At 40.3% G+C, this 17,627-nt stretch overlaps 1 protein-coding gene across 5 annotated transcripts in view; it reads right to left on the bottom strand.

Moving 5' to 3' along the window:
• Positions 1–16,558, bottom strand: part of LOC146316405 (ELKS/Rab6-interacting/CAST family member 1-like) — a 21,675-nt gene extending 5,117 nt beyond the window's left edge. For 2 of the 5 annotated variants that reach the window (XM_084733761.1, XM_084733762.1), the window contains exons 1-15: positions 16,378–16,558; positions 13,452–14,244; positions 13,122–13,310; positions 8,971–9,262; positions 7,797–7,924; positions 7,572–7,646; positions 7,326–7,481; positions 7,027–7,194; positions 6,541–6,708; positions 6,293–6,430; positions 5,949–6,089; positions 5,552–5,692; positions 4,361–4,554; positions 2,113–2,248; positions 1,863–1,994 (exon numbers count right to left, since the gene is read on the bottom strand). In XM_084733761.1, the coding sequence (XP_084589887.1) occupies positions 1,863–1,994; positions 2,113–2,248; positions 4,361–4,554; positions 5,552–5,692; positions 5,949–6,089; positions 6,293–6,430; positions 6,541–6,708; positions 7,027–7,194; positions 7,326–7,481; positions 7,572–7,646; positions 7,797–7,924; positions 8,971–9,262; positions 13,122–13,310; positions 13,452–13,997 (2,604 nt within the window). In that variant the 5' untranslated portion in view covers positions 13,998–14,244; positions 16,378–16,558. Of the gene's footprint in view, positions 1–906; positions 964–1,862; positions 1,995–2,112; positions 2,249–4,360; positions 4,555–5,551; positions 5,693–5,948; positions 6,090–6,292; positions 6,431–6,540; positions 6,709–7,026; positions 7,195–7,325; positions 7,482–7,571; positions 7,650–7,796; positions 7,925–8,970; positions 9,263–13,121; positions 13,311–13,451; positions 14,245–16,377 lie in introns of all 5 variants that reach the window. The other 3 variants (XM_084733758.1, XM_084733759.1, XM_084733760.1) reach the window with 3 other exon arrangements.
• Between the last annotated feature and the right edge of the window lie 1,069 nt (positions 16,559–17,627).

Genomic DNA, 17,627 nt, shown 5'->3' with positions numbered 1-17,627 from the left:
TCTATCTTCTCTCCAATACAATGGAACTAATGGTGTTTGTTTGTGGTGCTCAAAGTGTCAAAAAATACATTTGAAAAACTCATCAGTATTGTCTCTTCCCAGAAAGCACGACCCAGTTATTCAAGATAATCCACACACCTTGTTGTCAGCAGTTTTATATAGGAACTACAGTAAAATCTACTGGAACTACTTTCTTTCTACTAGAATGAAAGTAGCTCCTAAAACATGAAACTGCTCACATCAAGGGTTGTGGATTATCCTCTATTATCTTATCTTTTATTGGGTCATGATTTCTGGAACGAGACACTGGTGCTGAATTTTTCCAATATATAGAAGAGAAGGCAGACATCTCTACAGCCAATACCTTCAAAACTTGGCAACTCACATCGAAACAAACTAGATGGATAAAGAGCACTCCAGACCTGAGTAAAAATATAAATTTTTGATTTTGGGGGTTGAACTGTCCCTTTAAAACTAAAGCAGCATTTCATTTACCTGTTATTTATTTAAAATGGCACAAAAGGACCACTGTTGCATATCAATATATGGTTTAATTACAATTGACAGAATAAAAGAGTGAATAATTCATTCCAAAATGATCAATTTTATTGGCTACCTTGTACTGTATGAGCCAAGCAATTAATCAGCATTGTTATATTTCATAAGCAAAGATCAGGTAAACAAAATATCATGAAAACTATACAGGCTGGAAACAGCAACACCTTACAAAATAATGCAATCCAACAACTTACAAGTCACAGTCTCAAAAACGATCAAATTTCACAAAAGTATTTAGTGCAGCCTTGTTGTTGGGACTGCATGAATGGTGGAGGTGTTGCTGTTATTGTGTCCACCCCTGTAAGTGTTGTTGTTCACTGATGGAGGTCACACGTTCTGGGCTCATACCTTAGACCACTTTAAGTGGGCGAGGTTGGACTCATGCATTGGTTTGAGTGAGTGCTTCTGAGAGGCGGTGTGTAAAAGAGAGGAAACAAGAGAAAACGATAAACAAAGATGAAAGAACTGAGAAAAAGACGGAGGCCAGAGGAGAGAAGAGGACGGAAGTGAAGGAAGGTTGAGAAGCACCACAATGGCAGGAAACAAGGTGAGGAAAAAGAATCTCAGTATATGAAGATGTTTCTTTATCTGTATATTAGGAATGTAAAAATATATTGAATATTTAGGTAATGCAATAAGAAATGTCTCGAACCCTCCGTTCTGATTATCCATTTTTAAGCAATGTGCATCCTAGAATATTTCCAATAATTATTTTACATTTTGAAAGAAGGATGTATTGGATAGTAACAAAGATGTGCATTGACATGTTGGGAGACAATCCAGTAAATTATCCAAATTTTAAAACAAACAAATTGGTCAAGATAACAGGCAAACTTTTCCTTAACATACAATAAAGGATTTATTGATCTATTAATTAAGTGCAGCAGTGACTTTCCTAAATAAAAAACCCATTTTGAATATGACTTAGAAAATCTATGCATTTGCAGGCAATGAGAGAAAGTAATTTTTTAAATTACCAACAGTCATGGCTGGCTATTTTTATTTTATTAAAGAAACAAAGTAGAAGCATTTTTAGTTAAAGGAAAAGGCTAATTTTATACAAAGAAAAAACACTATATACACATCAGATCTAGTACTTAATACAATAACATTTTTAAGTTGTTTTCTTTGTTTTTTAAATATTGCAAAGAATATCGGACTGCGTAGTTTTTAATCAAGGTATTATTGTACCTTGATTTTTTTGGCTTAGTTATCTCTTCTGTATATAGTTGTGTTTAGATGTGCATGTGCTGTCACTTTATCGTGTGTGTGTGTGCGTGAGTGTTTGGGGATGGGTTGCGTACCTGTTTCTCCTGCAGTGACCTGGCAGCCTCCTCCTGCGCCAGCACCATCTCTCGTTCAGCTGTGATCTGAACGCTCTCCCTCAGCGCCTCCTCCAGCTCCTCAATGCGCTCTGCCTTCTGACGCAGCGTGTCCTTCAGTACAGCAGGAGGAAAGAGGTCAAATTATATTTTTTTTAGACTCTGAACTAGAAAGCCAGAGCCAGCGAATGTCAACTTTGTTCTCGTGCAAGGTTCACACAGTCCAACTCACCTTGACCTGCTGGGAGTTCTCAGACAAGTTGTCCTCCCTCTTCCGGGCCTCCTCCATTAGCCGAGCGTTCCTACTCTTCTCCACCTGCTCCTTGTGCTTCAGAGACGCCACCTTCTTTGACTGGTCCTTCATCTGCCTATAGGGACACCGAGGGATACATGGGGGAAGTTAAATGTTATGAATAAAATAGATTATTGCCCCCCTTAACATGTAAATGTAACTTATCACTCCAACTTAAAAGACATGGTAAAAAAAATAAGGAAAAGTGCAATTAAGTCTGTCTTTTAAGAAAAGATATACAAAAAAAACATTTAGGTCCGATTCCAACTGATGAGCGGAAGCCTTTTTACTAAGAATTTCTCCTAACAATAGCACATTAAGCTTTTTTCACAATACCACTGTATTTATTTTTTCACACATTAGGCCACATCAATGATGATCCATGAAGAGTGTTTATAAGTAGGGGTGTAATGACCTGGATTGATATATTGATTTAATGATCAATCCAATATCATGGATGCGAAGTGAAAACACTGACCTGTGTCTTCATCTTCAAGATAGTTTCATTTTGAAACTCACAAAGCACATCTGTTTCATTCTCTGTCAAAGCGCACCTCCTTCCTAAACATTGTAAAATTTTTAGTGCCAGGCAGGTAATGGCAAGCAGCCAAGAAAAAGACGATGAGGATATTTACTCCCCTCTCAGAAATAAATCAGCAGAGCAGAAATATTTGGGGATTTAGGAGAAAAGACAGGTCGACCGACAAAGTACCCACCAACATTCAGCGGTGAGTAGGAAAAGTATAAATAATACATGTAATTTTTTTAAGCTATGAGTAGAGGAGCAGTCTGGTAACCATTAAGATAAGTTATGCAATGTAAAATATGCCATAGGTTTAAGCTAATAATGCTGACTGGTGAAAAACGGATGTTTTGTCTGTGAACCTTTATGTAACTACTGAGCTGATTTTATATCAAATCAATTTGAAGTTAACTTTGCAGCACTTAACCCCTTACAATTATTTGTATATGTATTGTTTTTCGTGTCTATCCAAAAACAGCTGCAGCCACACTGTGGCAGTCTGTAACATCAACAAACACTGTATCATTTCCAAAGAATCAATATAATATCATGATGAAACTTGTGATTTTTAACCCTAGTCAGCTATCACTGTGGCCGGTTGATTATTGTGCACTAAATACATACAGTGTCAGGTAGCAAATAAAAGGCATTTTCCAATCAAATGCGGACATTAAGAGCTGTGATCCCCTTTTTAAACACACTGACATTAACTGTTATGACCAAAGCCTTACAGACCTGCTTTTGGCAAGATTTTAAAGAGCCCTGCAAAGAGTTGAGGTTTGACTCAGGGTGAAAGACATAACAATAAAAAGGCGATGGAGGAAAAATTAACTGCATTGTGAGGAAAGAAGAGTTAAATACATCAGGACAAGGCACTTGCTTGTGGCACCATACTATGGAGAGAGGAGAGGTGGAGAGAAACACGGGAGAGAAATGTGTGAAAAGGACAAAGAAAGTAAGGATGTTGGGGTCAGGGAACAGAGTAAAGAGCAAATACTAACCTGGAGGCCAAACTGGTGAGGTGAGAGATTTCCGGTGTAAAGACAAGAAAGCAGTAAAGAGAAAAACACACTCAGACCAGGAAGATGAGTCAATATGAAGAAAAAGAGAAAGAGTTCTAGGATTAAGTGGTGACTCTGGTGTCACAAGGTCACCAGGTTCACCACAAACACATACAAGTAGAAGAGAAACAATCCAGACGCATTACATGAAGGATGGCTTTCCTTTGCCAACTCCTGCAGCCGTACCTACCAGTTTTTATTACTGGGCTGCTGGTAACATTCACCACATTAGCTTTCAAAGCAATACCGCTAAGATGCCAAATGGCAGGTGGCCAAATTAAACTAAAATCCACCATTTAATGTCCTGAGGGGGGCAACAATATCCAGAGTGACATAATGTCACTGAAGGAAAATTTAGTGGTAACAAGTCCAAGCTAGCAGAGGGATGAAAACAGAGAGCGGAAAGCATTCTGTGGCTAACAGAAAATACCAAATAAGGTTGTTCAATCATTCAAATCTGCTTACACAAAATCTGCACACTGTGAATATTAAAGACACGACTTATTCCAGGGCTAACAATCAGAAACTGACGAACAATCATTAATTACTATGTGAAGACTAAGCTTGAACACACAGAGTCTCCAACATGCATGTTTCCACCCACCTCTCCAGCTCATTGATCTTTTTGTCCTTGTCGTTCTTCTCATTCTCCATTTCTCGCAGGATCTCCAGCAGGCGGTCCACCTCCGCCTGGGCTTTCCCAGAGTCCTCTTTGTGGCGGGCCACTTCCTGCTCGAGGTTCTTGATGCGCTCAGCCAGCTCGGTGTTAGCCTGAGCCTCCAGGGCTGCATTTTGAGCCTGACAACAGACATGACATTATTAGAAAGCAGTCATCACTTCAGCTTGGGTGACAATGTCATTATTAGGGCTGCAACTGACAATTATTTCTTAATTTTAATTGTTAAGTCTATAAAATGTCAAAAAATGTGGAAAAATGCTCATCACAATTTCCCAGAACCCCTTCACATATCTTCTTTTGTCCAACCAACAGACTCTTCATTTACTATCATAACTGATAAATAAAAAAATGACTGAAACTATTAATCGATTATCAAATTAGTTTGCAAAAAATTTTCTTTTGATAATCAAATTGAATATGAATTATTCAAAAATTAGTATTGCAGTCCAAATAGCAAGTTGGAGCCACTGGTATATCAAATAGGTGAAGCACTATTTAATATAGGATCTATAGCTGAAATGAGTGGTTTCTCACTGCCCCTCCTCCACAGACTCAAAGCACAGACAGGTTGCCTGCAGGCTGCAGGGACAGAAGCTACACAAGTGCAAGATGAGTGCAACATTATAATTTGACACTAACAAACAATGACTAGTTGATCAGCAACCAAGCCTGTTATCCTGAAAACAAAAGCCCACTGCTCTGAAAATACACACTCTGGAGTTGGAGTTCAGTGACTTTTCTTTTTTATCTGTCTGCCGGATACATTCTTCACTAAGGTTATTAAAGATTTCTTACTACTCATAAACAGACACTTACTCATTCAGGCGTAAAACCTGCAAACAACTGCAGATGTTTCAGACCGGAATGGAAACTTCAACGGAGAACATGCTGGCTGTAGTGCTGTTGACTAATGGCAGTATTTCAATTTAGCATATTTCCTTAACCTCTGATAACATATCATGGTCATTTTATGATTTACTCCAATAAATATTACATATTTCTCCTTTAATCAAAGCTTTAATTTAGTTTCAGCTTTAAAAAGTTAAAATATAGTAGCATCATGTCAATGCTGAGCCAGGGCATTAGCTGCATGATTTCTTTATCTGAGCATCTCACTCTCTTGAGCTGGTTCTCCAGTTTGAGGCACTCCTCTTTCTTCTGCTCCAAGGCAATCTCCAGACTCTTGAGTTTGGAGTCCTTCTTCAGCCCCGAGGAGGCCAGAGATGATGCATGCTCTTTCAGGTCCAACAGAGATGTCTGCACGTACAAACACACCCACACACACACAGAAGTAACGATGAACCTGTTTCAGCTCACCAAACTCACAGAGCATGGGGCTGAGGAGACTGGAAATACATTAGATCTAATAAAAGCATCCATGACTCATCGAAAAACACACTAATGGAAAAAGCCTGATGCTCATTTCTGACAGTTTCATGTTATTAATAGAATCACAGTAAACAACAGTTTGCCCGTCTTTGTGTAAGCCTGTGTTCCTGCGTCAGTTTCTCACCTCTCTGTCTGACAGGTCTCCCTGCAGTAAACTCAGTCTCTCCTTCAACTCTTTCAGCTCCTTCTTGCTACAGTCGAGCTCCTCTGTCTTCTCCCGGTCATCTCTGTCTCGCTGCTCCTTTAGACGCTCTATGATGCGCTCCTAGGAGGAGGTAGAGACAACAATCACACATGTGCTGCCTTCACAAACAAAAACAACCAACACACACACACACACACACACACACACACACACACACACACACACACACACACACACACACACACACACACACACACACACACACACACACACACACACACACACACACGTCGCTACAAATTAAGATGCAGACATGAACTCACCTTTTCTGCAAGAGACTCCTCCAGCGTGGTGAGAGCAGTGTCGGTGTTTGACGTGTCTGCTTGCAAAGATTTTACCCTCTCCTTCAGGCTGCTCATCTGCTTCTCCTTGTCCCTCAGCTGCTCCTGCAGGTTCTCAATCTGCACAGCAAACACAGTCAAAATCAACATCAACCACAGCACATGCATTATTGCATGATAAATTCAACTTTATGGACTTTTCAGACTTAACAGCTCTTAGTCCAAATCACCTTCTTCTGTAGGACATTAACTTTGCGCTCCTTAACCTCCAGCATATCCTTGAGGTCGTGGATCTCCCCATTGAGTGTGCCCTTCTCCTCTGACATTTCTTGTATCTGCTTGCTCTTCTTATTCAGAGTTGTCTCTTTCTCTTCCAAGCGCAGACGCAAAGCATCCACCTGTGCAGGAAAAGGAGAAAAAGAAACAAAAACAGTCGCTAAATATAACTGTGTCACACTCACATATTCAAATTCAAAGTGGATAGTTCAGATATTTTGAAGTTCTCAGATATTTTGAAGTTTGAAGTATCTCACATCAAATAATCTGAACTCTCTCTTTAACATATGGTAACTTATGTGTTTTTTTTTTCTTTTATCAGTCCAAAGTAGGAAGAACAAGTTTCTCCCCTCAGTGCACACCATATATACCCTTTAAAATGCCCTTGATGTTAACCTATTCCAGAGGGCAAGAATGTATAGATGTTTCTGCTGCTGTACCTCTGTCTGTAAGATGGCAGCTCGCTGCTCCTTGGCAGTGAGGGACTCCTTGAGGACTTCGATATGCTGCTTGCTGTCTGAGAACTGGTTAGTGAGCGTCTCCAGTTTGGTCTGCAAACCAAGCAGCTCTGTGTCCTTCCTGGAGAGGTCCTGCTTCACCTGCTCCATCTGAAGAAGATGAGGCCAATGGAGGGGGAAAGAAAGGAGGGACAAGAAATTGCAAATTAAAGTCCATGTCCTCCTGAATGTGACATTCAGCGGTTCTGTTTAACCAAACTCCATGTCACATTGTCTCAGACCTTGTTCTTCATGAACTTGGTGTGGCTGCGGTAGACCTCCATCTGCTTCATCTCCTCCTGACGCTCCTCACAGCTCAGGAGTCCGTTAGATTTCAGCATTAGCAGCTCCTCCTCCATGTCTCTCAGGCTCCTCTCCATTGAGTTGATTTTTGCATCCTGGGGTTGAAAAAGACAGGTTCAGGCACGCAAAATGACAAATGTTTGACCAAAAACACCACACACTTATTCCTTGATTTAAATCCTCACCTTCATGTCAATGACAGTCTGGAGGGCTTTAGTTTTGGTGGACTCGGGGGTTCCCTCATATCGACGGTGAAGCTCCTGCTGGGTCAGATGAAGAAAAACATGTTGCATGTACTGTATGTATAAAATATTTATGTGCAGCTTCATATGAGAGCATACATGGTAAAAAAAAATACCATAACTAGACCAAAGAAATGTAATAGCTCCTGTGGTTGGACCAGCCATTACCTCTCTTAGTGCAGTAATCTCTCGGTCTCTCTGGTCCAGTAAACTCTCAAGGTGATGCCTGTGCATCTCTGCATCAGCCAGTCTCCTGGTCCGCTCCTGGTCCTCCTCTGATGCCTTGGCAGATGGCCCTGAGACAGAATACATAAAAACTTCTGCTTATCGGTTCTTGCTGCATTGTGAATGTTTACTTTTATTTGATTTGTGCATGATGATAACTGGGGCAAAAACTAGTCTATTACTGCTTCACACAAAGATTAATTATCATTATGAAATTTATAGATGAAATATAAAAAGGGGGTAGGACTTGATAAGTCTTCACCTCCTACTACTCAGGTGTGAACTGCTTATTGTAAATTTGCTGAATGTGTGGGTTAAGTTCATTTGTTATTGTCGTTTTGTTTGTTTTCTTATTTTCTTATGTCTGAAATATAATCTAATGTAACATCTAATCTAAATCTATTTGGTTACCATAATTAAATGCATGGAAAGACACTTATATAGTCAAAAGCCTGTAACAGCCAACCTGAGCATCATAATCCATGTAGTTAACACAGGAGCTAATACTGTTTTATTCTTCAGACAAAAGCTCTAAACACGTTAAAGCAAACAGCAATTATTTTATCTGCCAATGAATTGTTATTTTAATCATTAACAATATTCCCTGTGGGATTAAATGGGGTTTGGGCTTCATCTCACTTCTGGGCTGTCAAATATGACATCTCTGGTATTTTGTGCCCCACAAGAGAATAACATGAACTTATTTCAAGAGACACCTATACTTCAGTCTTCGCAAGAAGCCCTCGGATGTTCTCAGCCTCAGAGGCATTCTTGGGTTTAATGCATGCATTGTGGTTACTTTATGAAGCAAAGAAACCCATATTTGGCCAGTGGGTGAGAGAGCCTGGGTGGAGCTGGGGGGGAATTGCAGCTTTAAGTTAAAGCCTACAGAGACCAAAACCTTTGAGAGAAAAAATGTTTGTGGAGAAAACACATCAACTTTGTATTTGGCTTTGAGTTTGCTGGTTTTCCTATTGACTTTAATGCCATTGTGTGAAAGAATCTGAATCTATTGGACAACAGTTCTGCATTGGCTTCAACATTTAGCCAAGGTGTTTTGTCTCTGCCAGTACTTTATACGGATCAATTAGCAGCACTACTCTCTCCAGACTCAAACCTTTGCTCTGCAGCATCTCCAGGAGCTTCTTGATGGACTCATCTCTGGCTCCCAGCGTTTGCTTCTGTGTGTCGATCCTCAGCTCCATCTCCTCCAAGGTCTTTCTGAGGAGGAAGAGCTCTTTGGCCTGCCTCTCGTGTTCAGCCTGTAGTCGCCGGTAGTTCTCCTCCGTAGGTTCGGATGACAGGGCCAGGTCGCGGCCTTGGTTGGCGGGGTCCTGCTGGAGTAGCTGGTTCAGGTCCCTCTGGATCCTCAGTTCATCCTGAAGAGCCTGAACGGTCATCTGGAGATGCTGGAGACAAATAAGAGAAAGTAAAAATGGGTTTTTCAGCATTCATCTGTTCTGTTCTGGTTGCAAGATTTTACTACAAAATGATGCACACGGGGGTATATGAGGTGAAAGAAATTGATTATCTGAATGATACAGGGGCGGCTCCCGGCCCACTTTATGGGAATGAATCCTGGCAGAATATTGTGTTACAGCCGGTTAAAAATCAGCCCCTAATCATGACTGAAAATGTAGCGATGCCCTGACAGATGCACCCCCAACAGCCGGCCTTTGTGGACAGTGTTACATTTCATGCACGGAGAAATACAAGTGGTGAAACACAATCAGCCCAGTATAGTATTGCATTGTTTGTGGCATCTGACGCCAGGGACACTTGGCAGAGCTGCTGTGAGACAGTAACACAAGGCTGCGTTACACTCTGGTCTGAACCAGCTGTGAGCGTTTTCAGACGACAGAACAAAGAGAGAAGTCAGTGTCTGCCTTCGTTTCTCTGTCCTCCTCCTCATCCAGCCCCCTCCCTTTCCTTCCTTTGTCATTCTCCATCTCCCTCCACCAGCACACACTATTCTCCTCCACACACAGACACACACTATTCATCTACCTTGCCTGCCATCTCTTCCCTCCCATACACCTCTCCTCTCACTAACCCTCCCTTTCCATCACCCTCTCCACCCCGTGACTAAGGCTGACTCACTGCTGTGACTGCACCCCCCCACCACCACACACACACATGCACGGACAAGCATGGAAAAAAACACACACACACACACACACACACACACACACACACACACACACACACACACACACACACACACACACACACACACACACACACACACCCCTTCTCCCTTCCTCAGCCCTCATATTCTCACTCTCACTCTGCCTGAGGAGAGATAACAGTCAGGTGTTTGAGAGAGCACAAAGAAAAGGAGATGTGATCCAAACAGTAATTCACAACTCGGAGCGACACAGTGTACACAGAACCAAACCTCTGCCACAGATCAGCCACACAACACTGGACAAACTAAAGATGCTCATATCTGTTCCACTAACTTTAGTACTGCTGTGTATCAGTTGATGAAGCATCACTGGCACTTCATGAATGTGGTATTTTATCCACATGGTGAACAAGAGATAGCTGATGATTAATATTAGGTCAGTATCTGGCCTTTTTTTTTTAATGTGACCTTGAGTGTCATGAAAGGCGCCACTAAATAAAATGTATTATTATTATTATTATTATTATTATTATTATTATTATTATTATTATTATTATTATTATCAATGGGAAAAAGCCAAAAAGACAGGGAAATGACAGCCATTTCTCATTAGAGCTGCAACAATTGGTTGATCAAGTAGTTTAAACATCAACTCACCAATAATCGATTTGAGTAATTTTTTGAGAAAAAATGTCCAAATTCTCTGATGTCAGTCCTCGATGGCAGCAAACTGAGTATCTTTGGGTTGTGGCCAAAAAAGACATTTAAGGATACCATTTTGGGCTTTTGGGAAGACTGAGCAAAATTCTTCACAATTTGCGCCATGAAAACAATCATTAGTTGCAGCCCCATATCACACTATAATATACCCCCCGCCCCAGTTTATCTGTTTAATTTCACTCCATTTCTGGATGTCTATGGGATCGTGATTATGTTATGTGATCGCATATAGACACACTGAGCCAAAACAGTCTCATATTGCTGTTTGACATCATTTCAGACTACACTTTCTGACTCTTAGAAAGTTGGAAGAACAGTAAAATTCCTTTAAAACTACTGCATCTCTGAACTATCTCTTTAAAATGAATGACACACATTTAGACCTCTCTGTATCATCTTCTTTTGATAACTAGTATTTTTTCCACTTCCATTCACTGAACTTCCCCTGAAACTGTTTAGAGCCCCCTTGGGGAGGCCTGCCTCCCACTCTGAAAACCACCGCAGAAGGTAACAGCAGTCACTCATCTCAGAGAAAAACATTTTGGAAAAGCTGTGACCTGGACACTTATCTGCACAAAAACAAAGGCTGAACAATTGATCAAAATTTTTATCAAAATTGTAATATGGTCTACTGCAACTGTCAAGTCACAGGAGGAACAATATTTGTAAAAGGCAAAAATTTGTGTCAGAAAACCATTTTCTATTAATTATTGTCATGCTGCAAAGATGTCCTGGCCTACACATCACATTCAACAGACTTGGGGAAAAGAATTGTTTGTTGCAGATCCCTGCATAAATCACACCAAAATAATTTTAATGTTTTTCAGTAAAAATGAGAATAATGATGTAAAAAAAAACTTTACTTCTAATATTGCAATTATATCAGTCAAAATAACTGCAAATAAATATATTTCACTAAACTGTTCAGGCCTAATATAAAAATTAAGAAAAAAATTCAAATTTATTCACTGTCAATTGGACCTACACTCAATAAGTGCATACAGTTTAACTGAAGCAGCAATTAGCCAAATGCATCCGAGTGTGTGTGTCTCTGTGCTTTCCATTGTATGTGTGCCAGTGTGGGAGGTGGAGGCTGACATATGAAAGCAGACATCTTTAAATTACAGCACCCACTGATTAGCCCTGCGCTAGTCGGGCATTACTGGGAATTAGTCCACAGTGTGATTTAGTGACTCAGCAGGAGTGAAAACAGCAAATTATACAGATCTGCCCATCCATTAAAATCATGGTGAAACAAAGACCATTTCTCTTCATTAATGAAACTTCATTTGCACAATTCCCACAACATACTGTAGGTATTTAAAATAGACAGTGTGCCTATATTTATTCACTTATTATAATTACTGAATATATATTGATTATATATGAGTGTACACACATATGCATCATGACACAGACAGCTATACAAGGAATTGCCTGCAAATTTTACAAAGCCAGTGTCTTTATACTTTCCATCCAGAGCCATGGAAGAGAGAAACAAATGGAAATTAACACAGTAGTATTAACAGGGAATGGAAGGCATATGAAAATGTTGCATTTCGGCACCTGAAATCAGAAATAAAGCCATTTGGATGAATGGCAACACATATTCAAGTCTACAATAATAAGTCCAGTAGACTACTGGACACTTAACTTTGGAAGTGGAGGTGTGAGGACTCAATGCTAGAAGTATCACACCTTGTTCAAAAAAAAGCTGAAGTGAAGGAGGAACTTGATAAAATCATGTAATTCAAAACTAAAATGGAAACAAAGCAGTCACCAAATTACAGACAGACAATCATGCAGACACTCTTGCTTCAATCTACATATAGTGTGTGTATATATAAATAAAAATTCAGAATTTTAGGTGTGGATTTCCTTTGAAAGTCAAATGTATGGCATGTGTTAAACAGATTTTTGATTATTTCACCTGAATGTACCATTTCACCTGTGTCAAAAACATATGATAAATCAAAAGAGGACAATAAATTCAATGTTATTGAATAATAAATCACCAAAATACTGAATCAAACGTGCCAACCTGTCACAACATTCGTAAGTACGCTTCTTATTTTCTGCTGTGGGTAAACTACTGTACATATACAGAGTTTTAAATGTGCACTTCCTGCATGTTTTATCCTGTTCACCACATCCAGCAATTTTTAAAACATACAGAAATGCTAATGCCGCCATTAGACGTGCGGCCTCTTTCATCTATTAAGCATGAGCATATAGCTGCATATAAGAGGATTAACTAGATGTTCAAAAACTGACTCTAACCTATGCAGCAAGAGAAGAGAGAGGGGGAGAGAAAACACACTTGTATTAAAGCTGACACACTGCGTTCGACCCAGGCAGATTGATGAAACAGGGGTTTTGTGGCAAAAATATCTAACAAATTAATACAAGGGAACACTCACCTGTGCTTCATCCTGAATCACACGGTACTGTTCCTTCCAGACGGTGATCTTAGAAACCTCATCTTTCCTGAGAGCTCGCTCCTTTTTTAATTCTGGGCTCCAGAAGGTCTTGATAGAATTCATGGAGGAACTGAGCTTGCTCTCCTTAACTTCCACTTCTCGCCGCAGCATCTCATTCTCACGCAGAACCTAAAAAAGCAGGGTAAAGGAGTGGCACATAAATACTGTACAGGTGGTCTCTTGAACCTAACAAATCGACTTCTTCATCAGAAGTCCCATACCCTTGATAGTGAAAATCTGCAAACTTGGTGAGAGAAAATGAGAATATACCTCTTTGAGTTGGGCCTGCAGGTCTAGTATGGTGTTGTCTCTAGCCTGCCGTAGAGAATGGGGCACAGTGGAGGCCATATGGTGGTCCCCAAAAGCTAGAGCATCACCTGCCATCATGCCTGCTGGCAGCACAGCATTGCCAGGCACTGAGGTGGAGATGTTGGGGGTGCTGGCGGCTACAACTCCACTGCTGCTGCCCCTTGACCCATATGTCACCCTCTGCCTCCCCATGGTCGTCACAGTCCCACCACTTTTGGGAAGGTGGTCACCCGCCATGGCGACCTCATTGTCGCTCAGGTACATGGGCCCTGAGGTAGCGTACGCAGCGTTGAGGGACTGGATGTTCTCCATGGAGAGCGTCTTGCCTCCTGCTCCTCCAGGACCCCCTCCACTGCCTCCAGTGCTGTTGGTGCGACGGTGCCCCATCCGAGGAGAGCGGGGAAGGCGAGGCGAACGGCCAGATCCCTGATTGCTAGCACCACCTCCATCTCTACCTCCACTATGGTTGGCATCCCCTCTGCCAACAGAGCGGGCACTACCGTACATCTTCCGCTAAATAGAAGAACGGTGCTGACGGCAAAAACTGAAGTACAATCTCAAGTATCTGTAAATATTGTGGATGGTTTTGTGGTTGTGACACCAGTAGTGTGAATGTGTGGTGGCGATCCTGCTTCAACTGGAGACCGTTGGCACAATGTTCATGATAAACCAGATGTCTGAAGCTCTCCACTTTCAGGCACAGACTCTTCTCTTCCAACAGGAGATATCCAGTGTTACAAATTATGACTCCAATCTGCAAAGAAAACACAGGCATCCCCTGTAAATCACATAGCAATAGTATGCATAAGACATATGCGATTAACTAGGGATGAGACTTCAACCACTTTCAGAATAAACCACAATAAAAATTCCTAAGGATTAGTATTTCTGCACTTTGAAATACTCATGGGAAATACTGTCCAGCACCAGGCAGATTCAGCAACAATGTGGGTTTGTTTTGAGTCAGTAGAAACACTGATATTGCAAAGGATATGATGCTATTTCAAAGTGCTAAGACATTTTCAACATAAATCTTGGTAAACTTTCAGCACATTTGAACAGTACCACAAGAACACTGATAACCATGAAAATTTTGGTCACTTTTTATTTCTCTTTTTATTTATTTTCTCTTAATATTTCTTTAATGAAAACCCAATACCACTATCACTATTGGTCTCCAATACTGCCTAAAATACTAGTATCAATATCTCTGAGTACAACTGTCTATGCACTGATCTGATACTACATGATTCTTAGCCCCAAAATGGGACCCTGCTACTTCCCAGCGGGGTCATATACGCCCTACATGCCATTCAATCTCTGTATGTATTTGTTCATTTCAGAGTTTAACCTGAATCAGACCACATAACAATAGCAGTTTAAGAAAATATTGGTACACTTGAGTACTGCGAGATTATGTTTTGTGATACTGTACTGAACACTGTTTTGTGATATTGTGATACATGCAAAGGTTTGCGGCAGTGGTTCACTTTGTGCTGTCTTTAAATCACTAGATAGTAATGTTACCTGATTGCATAAAAAGTAAACCTCAGATTTTATACATATGGTGCAGTGTTCTTTATACTATAACAGCCATCGTAAATTGGATTGGCACTCAGTATCAACCAATACTCAAAGTTCAGGTATCTGAATCAGTATAAGGAAGGAAAAAATGTTATCACAACATCTCTAGTGTCTCTATCCATCTCCATCAACAGGGGAAATAGTATATTTAATGTTTACTCCTTTTTTTAACATTAAACACAGTGTAAGTGAGTAGAGATCTGGTCTTAGGTTTCACTAGCTGGACTCCCTCATGCAGTACAGACAGTTATGTAACTATATAAAGCCATGTCTAAGAACATTTTTTTTCCTCAGATGGGGTCCCACATAATAAAGTCCTTAGTAATTGACCTATTATATACGGAATGTCAGCTTGAAGACATAGATGGGAATCAGTTTGGGAGCTTCTGATTTTAGGTTTTATCCCTTACGAAAGGTTAAAGCTGTAACTGTTGGTAAGTTATAACCCTTCTGTCAGCCTTGTCGGTCAAATTCAGTCAACAATGATGACATTTAACATGTCAAGAGTTAGGGCATTAGAATTGTATCTAACTACTCTAGTTTGTGCTGTGTTTTAGATTGTGTTTTAACCACAGCCATTTAAACAGAGGAGCCTGCGTGGCCTTGGCAGCTAGCAGCTAACGTTACGATACCATACCGGCTAACGGTAAAGGCTGACATTTATACCTTCAAACTACGTCTTATCCCAAACATTTTGTCGTCTGATTAGGACGTGTGTAAAGTAGGTTCGTGGGTTCTGTCTACTGAATAAATCTTCAATGTCTGAATTATTTTTCTAATGTGCTGATGCTATGGATTAAAACTAGCAAGGGAGGGAAAGGGGATTGTCCATGGTGGACATCGTAAGGAAAAAAAAATATCCCTGCTTGTAAAATTGAACACACACATGAACAACAAACTGTCAAGTAAATAGCTACAAATCGGACATTACAAGTTCATTAGATATTATGTCAAAATGTCACACATTACACCTGATTCAAAGCATTTTACACAATCCTAGCGACACCGTACACAGGGTCTGCTTTGGAGACACCCACATCAAACCATATCCATTTTCCTCCACCTCAACTGAACGGCTTTTCCTTTTAACAGATGGTTTTCTTCATTCAGAGCGTCACATATCCAGCTGCGACTGAAGTCAATGTCAAGATAAGAGCTAAAATAGCAAATGCACATGCGTTTAGCGTTAGCTCGCCGTGACATATGGAGGCTAGTACATCCAATTTATGTGGTCAAGCAGAACCTCTTATTTTTTTCTCGCTAACACAATAGCCAGTGGTGAAAACCTCTCCAAACAAACTACCTTTCTCGTTGTCTGGTGGAGCTCAAATCGTTGCCAGTATTGAATCCTCTGTCAAATGGAAATCGGCTGCAAAAACCGACATTTTATGTTAATTACTCGGTAGATGTCTATCTGATTTTCCCATCTTTTTTGCCAGCAGTAGCAGCGGCTCAGGAGAGCCAGGGCGCCTCAGTGACGTCAAGCCTCCTGTGCGCGTTCACGACAGTCTTCCTCGCCACGCTTGAATTTTAAATGCGCGGTCACGAGCCTCTGGTTGGTCGAGTCTAGAGGGAACCCACGATTTGTGGAAAATCTCGCGAGACGTATACGCGTTGTTTCTTCATTGTGCACGTTTTACAGATCTATCGTGTTTATAATGTGACAACACATTATAAAGTGTAGATCTGGGTAGGTTTCGTGACATGAAACACTTGTTTACGATTGGGGAATGCTCGTGGTTTGAGATAAAATCATCACTCTTGCGAGATCTTTCGCGGGTCCTGGGTTCCATTTTAAACCAGATGCTTATGGTGCTGGTGGGTGAGTGTAGACAGGACCAGGAGGCAGACCTACTGGCATTCTGACGAAACAAAATTCACAGCTTTGAATAAATGTTATGGTGTGACTATAGGTTGGGGTCAGGTGTTTCAAAATTAAATTCAGTGAGTAGGCACTGATGGAAATGTAGTTTACCACAATTTAGAATATCTAATTGTGATATTAACAATAAGCTATTAATTAATCGAAACTTTGTGAATATACAGCAATGAGCTTTTTATTTTTTGTGAAATAATATAAAAGGACATATATATATATATATGACATGTTTAGTCAACAAATACCACTAGAGGGCACTGCTTACCTGTAGGAAAATTGCACAGCTGAAACGGTTGCTAGAAAAAAAATACAATGGTCTTGCTGATCGTTTTCCTTTTTTGTCGACAAAATTCAGTAAACGAAATTGAATTATACATGAACATTACACAGAGTACCGACGTTGTACGTTAGCACCTCAATATGACGAAGTAATTTTTTTTTTCATTTTTTCCAGTCATTTGTAGTCCGAAAGAAATTTGAAAATGTCATCATGATTCATTCTAAAAAGGGGTCTATCTATATCTTACAATTTTTAACAGCGTTTCAACTGTAATAATGGGATGAAACTAATGTTTTTTAAAAAACAAACAAACAAAAAACCCTACATTAATTAAAAGAAGTTCCGATTACATTACTGGTAAATAAGTACAATACAATAAAACATAAAGGCAGAA

The sequence above is a fragment of the Lutjanus erythropterus genome, chromosome 13, assembly GCF_056507025.1.
Source record: "Lutjanus erythropterus isolate fLutEry1 chromosome 13, fLutEry1.hap2, whole genome shotgun sequence".
NCBI lineage: Eukaryota > Metazoa > Chordata > Actinopteri > Lutjaniformes > Lutjanidae > Lutjanus > Lutjanus erythropterus.
This window is presented reverse-complemented; position numbering and strand designations above follow the sequence as displayed.